At 43.6% G+C, this 18,335-nt stretch overlaps 1 protein-coding gene across 1 annotated transcript in view; it reads right to left on the reverse strand.

The window, feature by feature from the left end:
• Positions 1-8,751, reverse strand: part of LOC128060919 (tripartite motif-containing protein 34-like) — a 38,244-nt gene extending 29,493 nt beyond the window's left edge. Inside the window, 5 exon segments of the mRNA XM_052653278.1 lie at positions 2-102; positions 2,196-2,218; positions 6,798-7,028; positions 7,705-7,800; positions 8,290-8,751. Of these exon segments, the coding sequence (XP_052509238.1) occupies positions 2-102; positions 2,196-2,218; positions 6,798-7,028; positions 7,705-7,800; positions 8,290-8,712 (874 nt within the window). The 5' untranslated portion in view covers positions 8,713-8,751.
• Between the last annotated feature and the right edge of the window lie 9,584 nt (positions 8,752-18,335).

Here is an 18,335-nt window from a genome sequence, read left to right on the forward strand (position 1 = left end):
CCTCTAAACACTCGAAGCATCTTTTTCAGATCTGGAGCTCGAAACATACTCTTCAGCTTGGTGGGGAGAGCCTCTGGCTTCTTCAGGGTCCAGAACTCACTCCTAGAGAGAAAAGGTATTATGAAACTCCAACACTACTAAACTTGGGTGCCTCTAATTCCTGTGTCCCAGGCCCACTGGTGAACTTCAACATTCTTTCCTGAAGAAAATTAGCATCATTCTGCAAAGAGCTCTGGCATAGGAGCCAGAAGACCTGGACTAAAAACTAGCTTCTCACCATATGTGTACATGTTGGTAAGATTTTCATGCTTTTTTTAATGACTGTGTAGTACCTATATCTGGGTTTCCCAGGTGGCACTAGTAGTAAAGAATCTGCCTGCCAATGCAGGAGATGCAACACAGGTTTGATTCCTGGGTTGGGAAGATCCCCTGGAGGAGGGCATGGCAACCTGCTCCAGTATTCTTGCTTGGAGAATCCCATGGACAGAGGAGCCTGGCGGACTACAGTCCATGGGGTTGCACAGAGTTGGACATGACTGAGCACAGAGTCACAAAAATAGTATCTCTATCTGTCTCTGTATCTATATCTATCTATTAATATCTACACCACATCTTTATTCAGTCAACTGTTGATGAACACTTGGAATGCTTCCACATCTTGGCTATTGTAAACAGTGCTGCAATGAATACTGGGGTGCATGTATCTTTTGTACAGAATGGGGAATATGGCCAATATTTTATATTAACTTTAAATGGAATATAATGTATAAAAATATTGTCTCACTATGTCTTAAACTAATATACTCTTTTGATTCAACTATACAATTTTTTAAAAAGTTAATAGGATTTATCCCTCAAAGCCTCATTTTGGTTTCTTTGTTCGGTTTGTTGTTTTGTGAAACACAGCAATTTTTCCTTCTTTGCATCCTAGAGACTGAATGCATGCTAAGTCACTAAGTCGTGTCCGACTCTGCAACCCCATGGACTGTAGCCTGCCAGGCTCCTCTGTCCATGGGATTCTCCAGGCAAGAGTACTGGAGTGGGTTGCCATTTCCTCCTTTGAGGACCTTCCTGACCCAGGGATTGACTCCACATCTTCTGCACTGGCATACAGATTCTTTACCTCTTGAGCCACCTGGGAAGCCCAGAGACTGTATAATATTAAGTAAAATAATGGCTGGGAAATTTTTTGCTACCTCTAAAAGAGACACAAAATATTTAAAACATCAGTGACTTCTTAGAGAGTCTACAGGTATCTGTATGGACAAGCAGGACATCAGGACCTGCTATTGGGGCTTTCACAGTTATCAGACAAGGGGTTCCCTCTGAAGAGTCTGTGGTTTACGTCTTAATGTCTTACAGATGCCTAGGGAGAAAGACCTTCAGAACAGTCCCTTAGTCTCTGGGAGTGTTACCTCAGTTAGAGAAAGGAAATGTCCTCATCCCAGACTGAAAGTGAAAACTTCCAAAAGGACGACAGGCTCCACAGGTCACATGTCCATAGGAGCCTCAAGGTACCAGGTATGTGGGCAACTTTAGGGGTCGCCTTGAAGAATGAAATTCTACAGTATGCGATACAAAGTATGTTCTTGTTCCGGGGCCAAAGCCACCTTTTTCAGACCTCAGTCTATGTTTTTATTGTAACTGAGAAATGCTAGTCTGAGGAAAACTTGGTAGCAAGGTATGGATTGTTCCAAAGCCAAGAGAGAAAGGGAAACTTAAGCAGAGGTCCCTAGAGTTGATTCCTGAACCCTGAAAAAAAAAATGCAAACGGGAAATTTCCCTCTAATAAAAATATATGGGCAAAGAAAATGGCTGTGTATTTTTAGGTAGCTATAAAGTACTGGAATCAGGGCTGGAAGCAAGTATACAGAAGTTTGTTCTATCACAAGGTACAAGGTGAGTCAGTGATACTGTAACCCTTGATTAAGGACACCACCATCCTCCATTTGTGACCTACTGCAACCCAATTTCTCCTAACATAGAAACCAAGCCATTCCCTTTATTCTGGAGGACCCCAAATTCTCATGCTAAGCAATTCAAGACACCACAGTCCTAAATCTTCCCTGCCTGGTGACTTTTTTTTCCTTTCTCATTGACTGTAAGATAACTACTATAGGAGCCTCCTAACCCTCCTAACAGGGTATAGGGATCTTTTGTCAATCCAAGGGAACCACCTCCTGTTCTATACATACCTTTTTGCAACATCACTCACATCCTAGAAGAGAAAGAGAGAGGTTAAGACAAGGAGCAATAGACCAGTCCTCTACTACAGCCACATCCATGTCTATCATCCCACCCTCACCACCCCATGGTATGTTGGGGATACAGATGATCCAATAGGAGGCCACAAAGCAGAGGCAAGAACTCAAAGCAGACTCTCCCTGAGGCCCAATCCAGGCCTATCAGGAAATGATTCGACCCATGCCATAGCGCGTTTATTTTTATAAATGTGTGTGTATGTGTGTGATGTTATATATGTACATCATCTATTATTTGCCAGGCACTGTGCCTGGTCCTAGATGCTCTTACATGACTAAGTCCTAATTTCTGGGATCTAGATGCTTACATTCAGGTTGCTGAGGATACAAGACCTTAAATGTGGCTGGTTCTCAAATCCCACCTCCCCTAACCCTCTATGTTGCTTTGCTGACTTTGTATTTTTCTTGATTTCAACACACACGCCTGTTGATGATGCTCACATTTCTTTTATATACCCCAGGACATGAGATACAGGCTTCCCTAGTGACTCAGTGGTAAAGAATCTACCAGCCAGTGCAGGAGATGCGGGTTCAATCCCCTGGGTCAAGAAGACCCCTTGGGGAAGGAAATGGCAACCCATTCCAGTATTCCTGCCTGGGAAATCCCATGGACAGAGAAGCCTGGCAGGCTACAGTCCATGGGGTCACAAAGAGTCAGATACGACTTAGTGACTAGAACAACAACATAAGCCACAGGAATCACAATTTCAAGTTGTCTGAAAGAAAACTTACTTTTTCTGCAACCATAAAGCCTCTTCTGTAACTTTCCATCTTTTTCAATGACATCAGCATTCAGTCACCAAAGGCAGACAAAGTACTGTCCTAAAAACTGACATTCACTGCAACATTCCATCTTAGACCAAAGTAGTCCATTTAACACCCTCAACTTCCTTTAGCCACTGCTCTTTACTATCATCACTACCACTGCCTGATTCATTTGAGTAGAATTATTTCAGTTCAGTTCAGTTCAGTCACTCAGTCGTGCCTGACTCTTTGAGACCCCATGAATCGCAGCACGCCAGGCCTCCCTGTTCATCACCAACTCCCAAAGTTCACTCAGACTCACGTCCATCGAGTCCGTGATGCCATCCAGCCATCTCATCCTCTGTCGTCCCCTTCTCCTCCTGTCCCCAATCCCTCCCAGCATCAGAGTCTTTCCCAATGAGTCAACTCTTCGCATGAGGTGGTCAAAGTACTAGAGTTGCAGCTTCAGCATCATTCCTTCCAAAGAAGTCCCAGAGTTGATCTCCTTCAGAATGGACTGGTTGGATCTCCTTGCAGTCCAAGGGACTCTCAAGAGTCTTCTCCAACACCACAGTTCAAAAGAATCAATTCTTCGGCGCTCAGCCTTCTTCCCAGTCCAACTCTCATCTCAGGGCCTCTTAAATAACCTTCCTAACTTCTGCTCTATACATTTCAATTCAGTAGAAGAAAAGGCCAATGGTTTGATCTGTGCAATACAAGAATAACTATTGTCATAGTAGTGGAGCTATTTTTGGTTGTATCTTGTAAAAACACAACTAAAACTGGCTTGGATATATAAAGTGGCAGATGTAGATTCAGGTTTGTAAAAAAAATTTTTATTTTGGCCATATCACACTGCATGTGGGATCTTAAGTTCCTTGATCAGGGATTGAACCTGCACCCCCTGCAGTGGAAGCAAGGAGTCTTTAACCACTGGACTACCAGGGGAGTCCCAAGGCTGTACTAATCTTAAGGCATACTTATAATAAGACACTCAAATGATCAAGTCAGGGTGCCACTCCATGTCTTTTCCTCTTAGCTTAGCTTTATTCTCAGGGTTCACATTTTGAAACTTGAAAGCTGCAGATATGTGTCCAGCTGTCAAATCTTCATGGGCAACAATGTTAAACAGATACGGAAAAGAGGAGGAGGAAGTGTTGGTGATGGGCAAGTTCTGCAAAAATTGACTAAGATAACACTCTCGTCAAAATGACCATTGGGTGTTCTGGGTAGAAGAGTCGAGCAGGGGCCTCAACTAATAATTAAACAAACTGATTATCCATTTGTACTTATGAAGCAATGTTTCCAGTTTGAGGACACTTGTAAAGGGGTTAGAATAAGCGGGGTTAGAAGTAAGCATTAGGGCAACCAAACATAAAAGATGAAGAAAAAAGCAAGAAGAATAAGCTAAAGACATGAAACCAGAAGCAGTGAATGAGGAAAAGCTCCAAGTGGTGGAAAATAACTACCCCATGACCCCAATATGAACTAACCCATGATCCCAATATGAACACAGATAGTGGAGGTGGTGGAATTCTAGCTATTTCAAATCCTAAAAGATGATGCTGTGAAAGTGCTACATTCAATATGCCAGAAATTTTACAGATAGTGGAGGTGATGGAATTCTAGCTATTTCAAATCCTAAAAGATGATGCTGTGAAAGTGCTACATTCAATATGCCAGAAAATTTGGAAAACTCAGCAGTGGCCACAGGACTGGAAAAGGTCAGTTTTCATTCCAATCCCAAAGAAAGGCAATGCCAAAGAATGCTCAAACTACCACATAATTGTACTCATCTCACATGCTCGTAAAGTAATACTCAAAATTATCCAAGCCAGGCTTCAGCAGTACATGAACCATGAATTTCCAGATGTTCAAGCTGGATTTAGAATAGGCAGAGGAACCAGAGATCAAATTGCCAACATCCGTTGGATCATCGAAAAAGCAAGACAGTTCCAGTAGAACATCTACTTCTGTTTTATTGACGATGACAAAGCCTTTGACTGTGTAGACCACAACAAACTGTGGAAAAAATCTGAAAGAGATGGGAATACTAGACCTCTTGATCTGCCCCTTGAGAAACCTGTATGCAGGTCAGGAAGCAACAGTTAGAACTGGACATGGAACAACAGACTGGTTCCAAACAGGAAAAGGAGTACGTCAAGGCTGTATATTATCACCCTGCTTATTTAACTTCTATGCAGAGTACATCATGAGAAACGCTGGGCTGGAAGAAGCACAAGCTGGAATCAAGATTGCCAGGAGAAATATCAATAACCTCAGATATGCAGATGACACCACCCTTATGGCAGAAAATGAAGAAGAACTAAAGAGCCTGTTGATGAAAGTGAAAGAGAAGAGTGAAAAAGTTGGCTTAAAGCTCAACATTCAGAAATCTAAGATCATGGCATCTGGTCCCATCACTTCATGGCAAATAGATAGGGAAACAGTGGCTGACTTTATTTTCTTGGGCTCCAAAATCACTGCAGATGGTGACTGCAGCTGTGAAATTAAAAGACACTTGCTCCTTGGAAGAAAAGTTATGACCAACCTAGACAGTATAATTAAAAAGCAGAGACATTACTTTGCCAACAAAGGTCTGTCTAGTCAAAGCTATGGGTTTTCCAGTAGTCATGTATGGATGTGAGAGTTGGACTATAAAGAAAGGTGAGCACCAAAGAACTGATACTTTTGAACTATGGACTGCAAGGAAATCCAACCAGTCCATCCTAAAGGAGATCAGTCCTGGGTGTTCATTGGAAGGACTGATTCTGAAGCTAAAACTCCAATACTCTGGCCACCTGATGTGAAGAACTGATTTATTTGAAAAGACCCTGATCCCTGATGCTGGGAAAGATTGAAGGCAGAAAGAGAAGGGGACGACAGAGGATGACATGGTTGGATGGCATCACTGACTCAATGGACGTGAGTTTCAGTAAACTCTGGAAGTTGGCGATGGACAGGGAGGCCTGGTGTGTTGGGGTTGCAAAGAGTCGGACACGGCTGAGTGACTGAACTGAACTGACCTCAATACTAGGGCCCAAGAATAAGTACAGAAATAATTATTCCACTAGGAAAGACAGTAAGAGGAAAGCAAGAAACCAAACAGAAAATAGGGAATAGGCTGAAGGTTTCAGAATGTCTCAAGGTACATACTGCTTCAACTTAACAGTCGCACTATTCACTCTATGAAGAAATAGCCACTCAGATTTCCATCTCAGTTCAAATCTCTCTATCAGATTTCTGGATTTGACAGCTTGCACTCTCCCAGTCTATATACACACAGAAACCAGAGTTCTTTCTTTGTTCCTCAAAAGCTCTGTTTGAACTCCTATTATAACATGTTCGATGAGTCTGTCCTATAGAACAGAGTCACAGCAAAGAAGAGTTGGTGATTACATAAAAAAATCTCTAAAGTACTTGAGTTTGGTTGTGTATGCCTGTGACTAATCTGGGTGAAAGGAACCTGACGAATCCCAACACAGCATCAGAGGTCAATAGTACCAAGACTGAGAAATGATGCTACAAAATATCACTCACTATATAAGATCTTTGACATAGTATTAACTTAACTTTTGGAGTATCCTTTATACATAGGAAATATGAGACAAACCTTAGCATTTGTACTTTTAATTATCCTGTGCTTTATCCATGGATAAACCTTGAACTGTCTAAATAGCGAAGACACGATATATGATCAAAGGAAATTTTTCCTTTCCTTTACCAGGATAGGAGTCCCAGAAGGGAAGGAGAGTGATTTTCTCTTGGTCTTGGCCCCTTTCCCATTCTTACCTGCAGGAGCTCTGTTGCTGACCCCTGACAACGGCGCTCCAGCTCTGAGATGAGCTCTCTCAGGGACTGGCTCTGCTGGGCCAGCTCTACCTCAGCTTCTGCTATGATGTTCAGCCCCCTCCTCTCCTCCTCCTCCAGCTTCTTCAGCTGTCGCTGCTCCTCTTTGTCCAGGATGCTCCTCAACTGATCAAATTGTTTCTGGATCCTGTGTCTCTCAGGTTCCACCTGATTCTTAAGGAACATGGAAAAGAAAGAGGCTGCTAGTCTGCTGAGCTGAGGGTCTCCTGTATAAGGGGTGGAGGGGTGAGGGAGGCAGGCTCTGCACTGCTTTCCTGGAAGGTCTCATTGGGTTGGAGGAACAAATGAGGGAGTAGGCCCTGCAGAACCTGCTCGTTCTTTCTGTTCTCCTTTCAGCTCTCCTCAGGCCACTGGCCCCAGGCTGCCTTATCTAGGCTTCTAAGACAGAGACTTTGATTCCTGGGGGTGGTTCAGATTCTAAACACCTTTCCTGGCCTGTCAGGACTAGGCATCAGCCTTCTCTTCCAGTTTTCAATATTGATATAAGAATGACTGGCCTGTGCCTGACCTATTTTTCCAACTTTTGAAACTACAGAACAAGGTCCAGAATCCTTAATTAAGGGCTGCCAATGACTATGGTTATTTTCCCATATGATTATCTTCAGAAACCTAAATTCCCTTTGATATGTTCATTTCTATTCCCCTTTCTCTCCCCCTTACTCTGTACCAAGAACAATACGCTTGTTTGGAAGGCTTGCAGTGAAGAAATGGGCAAAAGGAAGCTTATCTAGCCAAACTGAGGAACAGATAAAACCGGGTCTCCTTTGCCTTCAGCTCCCATGCCCTGGCTTGATTTCTGTTCCAGGACACCTTCAGAAGAATCTCTTACCTTCCAGGATGTCCTCTTCCCTCTGATAACAGCTGTTAATTTCTCAGCTTCCTGCTGCTCTTGCCTCAGCTTCTTCAGAGACTCCTGGAACTTCTCCTGGAAGAAACACATCAAGTCAAGTAGGGTCAAGTGCCAAACTGTCTCAGTGCCGAGACATGGAATGAATGGGGGAGAGATTACGCTGACCTCAGGAGATGCCAGCCCTGGAATGAAAAACTGAGAAGGTCAAAGCTACATTTTACAAACAAGGGATGGAAACCAGTGAGAATAGGCACATTCTCTTTTCTGCGGGGGAACCACCTGACCAGGAATCACTTTAAGTTCTTTACTCTCACTGCCAATATATCCCCTGCACTCACCCTGTCTAGCCCCCTGCTGGCCTTCTTCAGCAGTCTCTACTCATGCAGAGCCGATCGTGGTAAGCAAGACAGAGACGGTCTCTGCTCTTGGTCAGAAGGGCTTTTTCTAGGTTCACCCTCTAGGTAAATGGGAGGACTACAAAGAAATTAGATTAGAGCATTTAAAAAAGTTAAAATCTACCAAGCAGCCTGTTCCTGCCTGTCTTCCCCCTACCTGGGCACCCACCTGGTACTCCTGGGCTATCTCCTCCATGAGGAATGTGTGGTGACCACGGTGCTCCTGAGACCGTTCGCAAAGCCAGCAAATGAGCTTCCCATCCTCCTCACAGAAAAGCTGGAGTTTCTCTCCATGGTGCGCACAAAGAATCACCTTCAGCTGCTTCCCTGAGCCCAACACCACCTCCCTGAGCCTCTCAGCTATGTTGGCCAGGTGCCGATTGGGCCGCAGGTTCCCAAGCCAGTATCTGGTCTGGCACACGGGACACCTGCTCTGGCCCTCTTGGCCAGGCACGGACTCCTTGTTGTTTGTGGTGATGCAGGCTTGGCAGAAGCTGTGTCCACAGTCTATGCTCAGGGGTTCGGTCAGGAGCTCCAGGCAGATGGGGCAGGTCACTTCATCTTGGATGTCCACCAGGACTGCTGAAGTCATTGTAGCCACTTTCCTGGCCTCTGCCTGCTCAGCCCTGACTTCTAAGGTACTTCTTGCGTTTGGAATCCTGGGTAGATGGGCAGACAAAAAAGGGTTTAGGGTAAGAAATGAGGGAGACAAAGGGAGGCTGACTGTTCTGGATAAAGAGGTAAAGCACTGGGGTAATGGGAACTTCTCATTCTAACTTCAAACATGTTCTTTGCCCCTGCCTCACATTAGACATCAATTTGCACCCTCATTATAGCAACAAAACAATTTCCTTTTACTCACTGGATAAAGGGACAATGAGATCCTGGAAAGAAGTGGACTTGGGTGAGTCACAATCTGGTTAACCTTTTCTCAGCCCACTGACACACATCCTCAGTGTTCAAAGCACCAGAACATGCTGCTCCCTCGGGATGTTTGCACTTGCTGTTCCTACTGCAAGGAAGCCCCTTCACCCTGATATCCACATGACTCTCTGACTTCTTTCAACTTTCTCCCTACATGTTTCCTTACCAGAAGGGTTTCCTCTATCAAGCCTAGTGAAGGCACAGCCACCCACACCATCACTTTTCATATACTCAATGACTTTATTTTTCTTTTTATCACCACCTAATACATTTCTTTAGGGGGGCTTCCCTGGTGGCTCAGTGATAAAGAACCTGCCTGCCAATGAAGGAGATGCAAGTTCCTGGGTCAGGAAGATCCCCTGGAGAAGGAAATGGCAACCCCCTTCAGCGTTCTTGCCTGGAAATCCCATGGACAGAGGAGTCTGGTGGGTTACAGTTCATGGGGTCACAAAGAATCAGACATGACCAAGCAACTAAACAACAATACGCATCTTTAATTGTCTGAATCCTCCCACTGGAATATAAGCTCCATGAGATCAGAGACTGTTTTGCTTATTACTGAATGAGTTCAGTGCCTGACACACAGGTCCTCAACTTTTGATGAAGAAAACTAGAATCTCTTCATCTCTCCATAGATGATTAGATCTTTCTAAGCAGCTTCTTCACCTCTCTTTGCCATCATGTTGGCACGGCTCTCCAGGATCTAATCTCCAATTCAAAGGTTATCATTTATTGGGAAGACACAACCACCTTCTAACAGAGCTTTACACACAGCCCTTTCATCTCTCATGATCACTTTCCCAGAAAAACCCAAAGAAATCACAATGACCACAATAAGATGATGTCACATCTTTACAACCAACACTTTTATAACCAGTTGTGATTTCAAAACCATATTCCCCTGCTTTATCCCTCATAGGAAAACTATGAATAAATTATTTTTTGGCCTTTTGATAAGCAGAGAAACTAAGTGACTTTATAAAAATCACACAGCTTATAAATCACAGAGCCGGCAACACTTCTCATGTCGAGTCCTAATTCAAAGTTCCATCCTCAATCTTGTAACTTTAATCCCAAAGATGGTGTGTGTGTGTTAGCGCTTAGTTATGTCTGACTCTTTGCGACCCCATGGACTGTAGCCCGCCAGGCTCTTTTGTCCATGGAATTCTCCAGGCAAGAATACTGAGTGGATTGCAATATCCATCTCCAGGAAAGATGGTGTTCAGTTCAGTTTAGTCGCTCAGTCGTGTCCAACTCTTTGTGACCCCATGGACTGCAAAGATAGTCTTAAGGGTGCTCAAAGTCCAGCATTGACCTGGAGCTTTGGGGACAAGACTTTACCAGGGCTGTCCAAAACTCTAGCAGGAAGCTTACGGGGCCCATGTGAATGGGAGAGGAAGAGACAGGTGGGCAGTTGACGTCACATATGGTCTAGGGATAGGATAATTCATTAAGAGCAGATCTAGGCAGAAGTATGCAGGTGGGGTGTTTGGGACAGAGGTCTTATAGCATTTGGGGAAAGTATTTCAGAATCACTGATAGGAGAAAAAGATAAAAATGGAGGAAAAAGAGGAATGAAGAATTGATACCTTTAATAACATGGATGAGCTGTGAAAACATGCTAAGTGAGTAAAACCAAATACACCAGATCACATATTATAGAAACCTTTTTATGAGCAATGTCTAGGACTTCCTTGGTGGCACAGTAGATGAGAATCCACCTGACAATGCAGGAGACACAGGTTCGGTCCCTGGTCCAGGAAGATTATACATGCAGCGGAGCAAAGTCCATGTGCCACAACTACTGGGCCTGTGCCCTAGAGATCACACGCCACAGCTGAGCTCGTATGCTGCAACTTCCAAAGCCCACGCACCTAAGAGCCTGCGCTCTGCAACAAGAGGCATCACCACAGTGAGAAGCACACCAAAACGAAGAGTAACCCTCACTTGCTGCAACTAGAGAAAGCCCATGCAAAAGCAATGAAGACCCAGTGGAGCATAAATAAATAAAATTTAAAAATAATATGGAGTAGATTAGTGGTTGCCAAGAGGTGGTGGGACGGGGAATAGAGGATGCCTACTAATGCATTTAGAATCACTTTGGGGAGGTGATGAAAATATTCTGGAATTAGACAGTGGTGCTAGTGAACACCTTTGTGATTAAAAAAAAAAACTTATTTGTATACCTTGAAAGGGTGAATTTTATGGTATATGAACTGTATCCCAATTTAAAAAAAATTATATGACAGGAAAAAAAAAAAGAGGGAGAGGCTATCTTGTGACTTTTGGTTCAGAGCTCTCCCAACTCCACAGCTTTTACACAAGGCAGCTATGGGAAAAGACCTGAGTCAAGCAGGGTGCTGTAGTTGATATGGGGAGATAGGGATGATTGAAATAAATCCCGTACAAGAAAGTGTACCACTCAGACTGTGAGCAGGAAACACATCCTCTTTAGAACACATAGCAAAGACAATCATTATTAATGCAAGCAAGTATGTATTCATGAAGTTATTTGTTGCAAAGCATAGTGGAAAACAAAAAATAATCATAGAGACCATTTTTTGATTGCTTTTTATGTGAGAGGCAACGGCTGAATCTAATCCCATAATAACTCAATCAGATAAATGTAATAACACTTTTTTTTTTACAAATGTGAAAAGTGAACTTCTTAAAAAGATATTCAATTACCAAAGGTCTCAGAATGAATAACTGATGAAGCAAAGGTTATAATCTAGTTTTATGCAAATCCAAACCTCAGTTGTCTGGTCCTTAAAAGAAGAGAATGCTTCCTTTATGCACCCCCTACACCCACACACTACCTGCAAAGACACTCAGATCACAAAGTGGCTCAGGTTGTTTCTACCCACTCCTGACTGGTGCTTGTCTCATTTTTCAGCTGTACTGATTCAGCAACTGATAGCTCCCTTCTTCTGATGTTTGAAAGCATCCTATAGCACTTCCTAAGCTATCTGCAGGCTCCTTCTCCAGCCCTGCTCTGCTTCATTCCTCACGGCACATCCCTGGGACTCCATGCTTCCCTTTCCCTGACAGCGTGAGATGAGAAGAGAGGGCACTGCCCACTGGGGTAACACAGATGCAGCTCTGAATCCTGAATTTGTCTGTCTCTGGGTCTGGAACACTGGGGTAATTCCTGATCTGAGATGTGATTTTGTGAATTGCTGATGACAAGTCCTCCCTTACAGCACACTTGTCATAAATTACCTGAGCCTGTGTAGAAGAGTCTCAGTAAAAACTGGCTGTCACTACATTTATACCACCATTGCTTGCCAATCTTTAGTGCTCTGCCCTACTACCATGATGAAAAGAGCCTCTTTGATATTTTTACCAGGAACAGGGATACAGCAAAATCTGATGAATGGGTAGCTCTATATAAGTATTTGTTATAAGGATGAATGCATCACTTTCTCACCCTTTTCATATCTTCCTCCTACTTTTGGACCTAGGGGGGAAAAATCCACTATCTCAAGTCATTTACAAGACTTAATAAGATGGCATTTCCAGGAGTTGGTGATGACAGCGAGGCCTGGCGTACTGCAATTCATGGGGTCGTAAAGAGTCGGACACGACTGAGCGACTGAACTGAACTGAACTGAAGGACAAGGTGAGAAAGCTGGACCTAGCCCAGTCATTTTCCCATGCTTCACATAAGGGTTAATTAGGGAAGCTACTAGCTTCTCTGATGAGACAACTCAAGATATTGGAACTGACCCTAACTTTATTTTTTGTCTGTGCTTAATTAATATAGATGTCCTCATTGAAAAATATCTTCTCATTCTTGAAAGTTTTAAGTCATTAAATTATATTACTGTTGTCTTAAATCACATAATTTTAAAGAAATCTAAAAGTATTTATTTATAGTATTCCAACATTGAATCACTCATTGGAAACCACATGTTCCTGTTGCCTATACAGGAATGGGCCTAGGAGTCTAGTTTGGGTCACCAAAGAAGAGCCAGCTGACAGAGGCACTGCCTACTTGAAGGTACACTACCTCTGATTCCAGCTGTGACCCTCATGTACAAGGTAGGCCATAGCCTGACTGAGAGCAAATATAATTCTATGTCTCTTGACTGGCCCCAAGCAAAGGTGGATGTACACTGTGTACAACATGCTCAGTGTGGGCAAAATTTAAGAAAACAAAATCTGTTAGCTAGGCAGCCGCAGGGAACTGATGGAGTTAAACCAAGGTATGCATTGTTTTGCAGAAACGAACCATTGCAAAAAGATGCAAAAAGTTCCAAATACCAGATGGTTCACAAAGGTTACAGTGCATTCCAATCAACAAGATAACCACAGTGTGAGCAAACCACCAAGCACCTGTTTGCTTTCCATTTTTGGCAAGCTAGAGAAACCCACACTACATGGAAGATCAAGCCTGCCATTTCATGAATAGCCATGTACCTCAGACACAAAACTTCCCTGATCCTGCTGTTCAGAAAGACAGTTTTTGAGAGCTTCTCCCTGTCTCCTTACTTGTCACAAGTAAGAAACTTCTACTTTAATCAGTAGTTGGTGGTCCATTGGCTATGTACCCTAAGTGGTGGACCCACTAAATCTGGTGACAGGTCCTGTAATTGACATCAATTTTCCCCTCTTGAGGGCCTGATAGGATTAAAAAAATATTAAGTTGCCTGACAGTAACAAGCCCTTACAGAAGAGCCTGAGAAAGTGCCCCAGACCAAGAAAACAATCTGTGAGATAAGTAAGGTGAGTACAAGGCATTGCTAGGGATCTAGTGAGCTGAAACCATGACCTCAGTGCATATTACCAAACAATAAAATAGGCGCACTGATATATACAACAAAATAAATCTCAAAATAATTATGCAAAGTGAAAGAAACTAGACAGCAAGGATAAGGTGCTCTATGATTTCATTTATATGAAATCCTAAAAACAACAAAAAAGTCTACTATTTGAGAACAGACTAGTGGATACCAGGGCCCGGGGCTGCCAGAAGGGGATGAATTACAAAGGGACACAAAAAAGTATGGAGGATGATGGAAATCCCCTATATATATTATGACTGTGTTGTTTGGACAACTATATATGGTCAAACCTGATGGAATTGTAGGCTTCAAATTGCCAACTTATTGAATGTAAATGACAACTCAGTAGATCTAACAAAAAATAGAAGAAATGCAATGAGAAAAACTGAGGCTTAATTTTCTTATCTTCTGAATACAAATTAGAAATGTGTCGTCAAGCATGGTAGTCACATGTGGCTACTGAGCACTTGAGATGTGGCTAATTGAAAATGAGATGTTTTAAGTATAAAATACACATTGAAGATTTGGTAAGAAGCAAATAATCTGGTAAGAAAGATTTGGTAAGAAAAAATAATCTAAAACATTTCATTAATGGATTTTAAAATATTGATTACATTGTCTAAATATATTTGAGGAGCATGAAGTTAAATATATTAAAGTCAATTTCTTCTAATGTTTTAATGAAGCCAATAGAAAAATTTAAATTATGTATGTGGCCCTATAATTCTATATAACTTTTCCATCTAATGCTCTACTTGAGATATTCAAGGCAGAGTAAGATTCTTGAACAGAAAAGATTATGTAAGAGTTGATGTCTCTTGTCATGAAGTTGAACCTGGGGAAAGGAAGAAAACAGACTCAGCTAACATTCAGTTATAAGGGTTTGAGTGAGCCCTGCCCACATGCCATTAGGCCCTTCACCAATGGCTACTGCTCAATGCAGCCCAGATGACACAAGAAAAGCCAACAAAGTCCCATGTCTCAAGAGCAGTGTGGGTGGCAGAAAAATGAGTCCCACTGTGTGAGAGCAGATACCAGAGCCTAAGGGGAAGAGCTCAGAAGATCAAATTAGCACATGAAAGTGAAAGTCCTACAGTCTGGTCCAACTCTTTAGGACCCCATGAACTGTAGCTTGCCAGGCTCCTCTGTCCGTGAGAATTCTCCAGGCAAGAATAATGGAGTGGATTGCCATGCCCTCCACCAGGGGATCTTCCCCACCCAGGGATCGAACCTGCATCTCTTATGTCTCTCCTGCATTGACAGGCAGTTCTTCACCACTAGCAACACCCGGGAAGCCCAAATTAGCAAATGAAAGAAGCCAAATCCAGGACTGGGTGGGACCAGTTACATTTGAAGCAGCCTCCAGAAAATGGTCAAGTAGTCTGCTAACTTGCCTCACTGGAATCCAGAATTTCTGGGCCTCAGAGAGATCAATTCGGTATCTGTGTTTTTATAAGATCTCAGGCGATTTGCATGCACATTAAGTCCTCAGAAGCTCTGCTTTCTTCCCAGGTAATTGCAGTTTAGGGTGCAAAATAGAAAGGGGTGAAGGTGGGTGGGGAAGAGCAGAGAATGAACTGATACTTAGATCTGAAACATCTTTTAGAATGAAAGCTCACAACTCGATATTAAAACGGCTTTCAGAGTAAAAGTCAGTAAATCGGTATTCTGTCCAAAATTTTGATTTCGTACTTTTCTAAGGTAGGCATTGAGTTTGATTAATATTTTGAGTATTTACGACTTTTTCAGGCACTGTCCTGTGTTTAAACTTCTGCCTCACTTAAACCTCACCAAAGCTCTAGAATGTAAATATGATGCTGTCCACTATACGGAGAGAAGCTGAAGTTCAAGCAACAGGTAGGGGGCACACAGGTTGGGTCTAAGTGGCCAAGGCTGACTCAGCTAACATTCAGTTATAAGGGTCTGAGTGAGCCCTGCCCACATCCCATTAGGCCCTTCACCAATGGCTACTGCTCAATGCAGCCCAGATGACACAAGAAAAGCCAACAAAGTCCCATGTCTCAAGAGCAGTGTGGGTGGCAGAAAAATGAGTCCCACTGTGTGAGAGCAGATACCAGAGCCTAAGGGGAAGAGCTCAGAAGATCAAATTAGCACATGAAAGTGAAAGTCCTACAGTCTGGTCCAACTCTTTAGGACCCCATGAACTGTAGCTTGCCAGGCTCCTCTGTCCGTGAGAATTCTCCAGGCAAGAATAATGGAGTGGATTGCCATGCCCTCCACCAGGGGATCTTCCCCACCCAGGGATCGAACCTGCATCTCTTATGTCTCTCCTGCATTGACAGGCAGTTCTTCACCACTAGCAACACCCGGGAAGCCCAAATTAGCAAATGAAAGAAGCCAAATCCAGGACTGGGTGGGACCAGTTACATTTGAAGCAGCCTCCAGAAAATGGTCAAGTAGTCTGCTAACTTGCCTCACTGGAATCCAGAATTTCTGGGCCTCAGAGAGATCAATTCGGTATCTGTGTTTTTATAAGATCTCAGGCGATTTGCATGCACATTAAGTCCTCAGAAGCTCTGCTTTCTTCCCAGGTAATTGCAGTTTAGGGTGCAAAATAGAAAGGGGTGAAGGTGGGTGGGGAAGAGCAGAGAATGAACTGATACTTAGATCTGAAACATCTTTTAGAATGAAAGCTCACAACTCGATATTAAAACGGCTTTCAGAGTAAAAGTCAGTAAATCGGTATTCTGTCCAAAATTTTGATTTCGTACTTTTCTAAGGTAGGCATTGAGTTTGATTAATATTTTGAGTATTTACGACTTTTTCAGGCACTGTCCTGTGTTTAAACTTCTGCCTCACTTAAACCTCACCAAAGCTCTAGAATGTAAATATGATGCTGTCCACTATACGGAGAGAAGCTGAAGTTCAAGCAACAGGTAGGGGGCACACAGGTTGGGTCTAAGTGGCCAAGGCTGACTCAGCTAACATTCAGTTATAAGGGTCTGAGTGAGCCCTGCCCACATCCCATTAGGCCCTTCACCAACGGCTACTGCTCAAGGCAGCCCAAATGACACAAGAAAAGCCCACGTACTCTGGCCACAGCTCCTGTGCTCCTAACCACACATTTCTATCTTCATTGACAGATTAAACGCTGTCTCTAATCTCGCTGAGCTCATTCGCAGTGAGGATGAGAAAGAAATAAAGATAAATTATCTGTATCATGAGCCCCAAAAGGTAAGGGACCCCATCTCTTCTACAGCCCTGTCACTTCAAGTGACAGTAAGTGGTCCAGCCACAGCGGGCAAACATCTCCGGGTGAAGGGCACGTAGAGGCTTCAGATAGTCAAGGCAAACGAAAGGGTTTTAAAATAGTCTCTGAAGAACAGACAATGCTCACGAAAAGGTCTTTTCTCCTGAGCTCAGCGGGGCGCCGCCTTGCCCGCTACTGGGAAATTGCACGCAGCCCGCAGGTCGACTGAGTGCGTCCGGAAGGCTCATCCCCCAGCTCGCTCAGGGTGGAGTCAGGGCCTCAGGGGCGGAGGGGTGGGGGCAGGATAAACGGCGCTCACTTCCCGGAGCAGGAACGCTGGAGATGGGGGGAGGGGCTGCTGACCTCTGGATCCAAGCCAGTCCCCAGGTCGGCAGTTACTCCCCAACGTCATTCCCTAACAGGACTTTCAGAGGTGACTCCCCGACATCCTTTAGCTTCCAGAATCAGGGTTTCATTATCACCACCTTTACACAGGCTACTCCCAGCTCCAAAGGTGTCTCTTCCTTAACTCCCTTCCTGAACTTGAGTCATCTCAAAACTGCAGAGGTCTCCCTCAGTCGGCCTCCACCCGCGAACACCCCCAAACAACCTGTAGGACGGGTCAAACTCTGAACACTAGTGGGGACAGCGGCGGCTGGCCAGAAAATGGATTCGCTCACCAACCTGCAATCTGTGACTTGGATCAGAGCCGAGGATTTACAGCTGCTGCCGCCGCCACCGAGGCAGAAAGGCTCAGGGGGAAAGGGGCGGGGGCGGGGCCGGGGGGAGGAGATGCTGCTGATTTGTCCAGCGCCGCGTTGGGTCCTGCACTCCAAGGCCGCACCGAGCTTCAAGAAGGCGGTTCCACTTACCGGTCGAACCGCAAACGGTGAGGCCTCGGCCAACTCCTGAAGGCCAGGGATGGTACCTGTAGATTGTCTTCAGTTTGGCTTCCTGACCTCATGTCAGTGTTAGTATACTCATACCTGTACTCCGTATTAAAATATCAATTAAAATATCTGAGTAAAAGTATTTATAACGTTATACGAATAAGGAAAGATAATTTGGCGTTACAATGGCATGCTTTGCAAAAAGATCATTAAAGTTTATCAATTTAAAATTACGAATATAGTTGGAACTTGTATTACAGATATAACTTTGTATCTAATTTTAATTGATATAACTGAGAGACTGTAAATGTTTCTTCTTAAGTCCTTAGGAATACAAGCAAGCTTTATGAAGCTTCAGGAACTTCAACTGTAGGGGTTTAAGAGCACAGCAATTCTGAGAAGA

The sequence above is a fragment of the Budorcas taxicolor genome, chromosome 15, assembly GCF_023091745.1.
Source record: "Budorcas taxicolor isolate Tak-1 chromosome 15, Takin1.1, whole genome shotgun sequence".
Taxonomy (NCBI): domain Eukaryota; kingdom Metazoa; phylum Chordata; class Mammalia; order Artiodactyla; family Bovidae; genus Budorcas; species Budorcas taxicolor.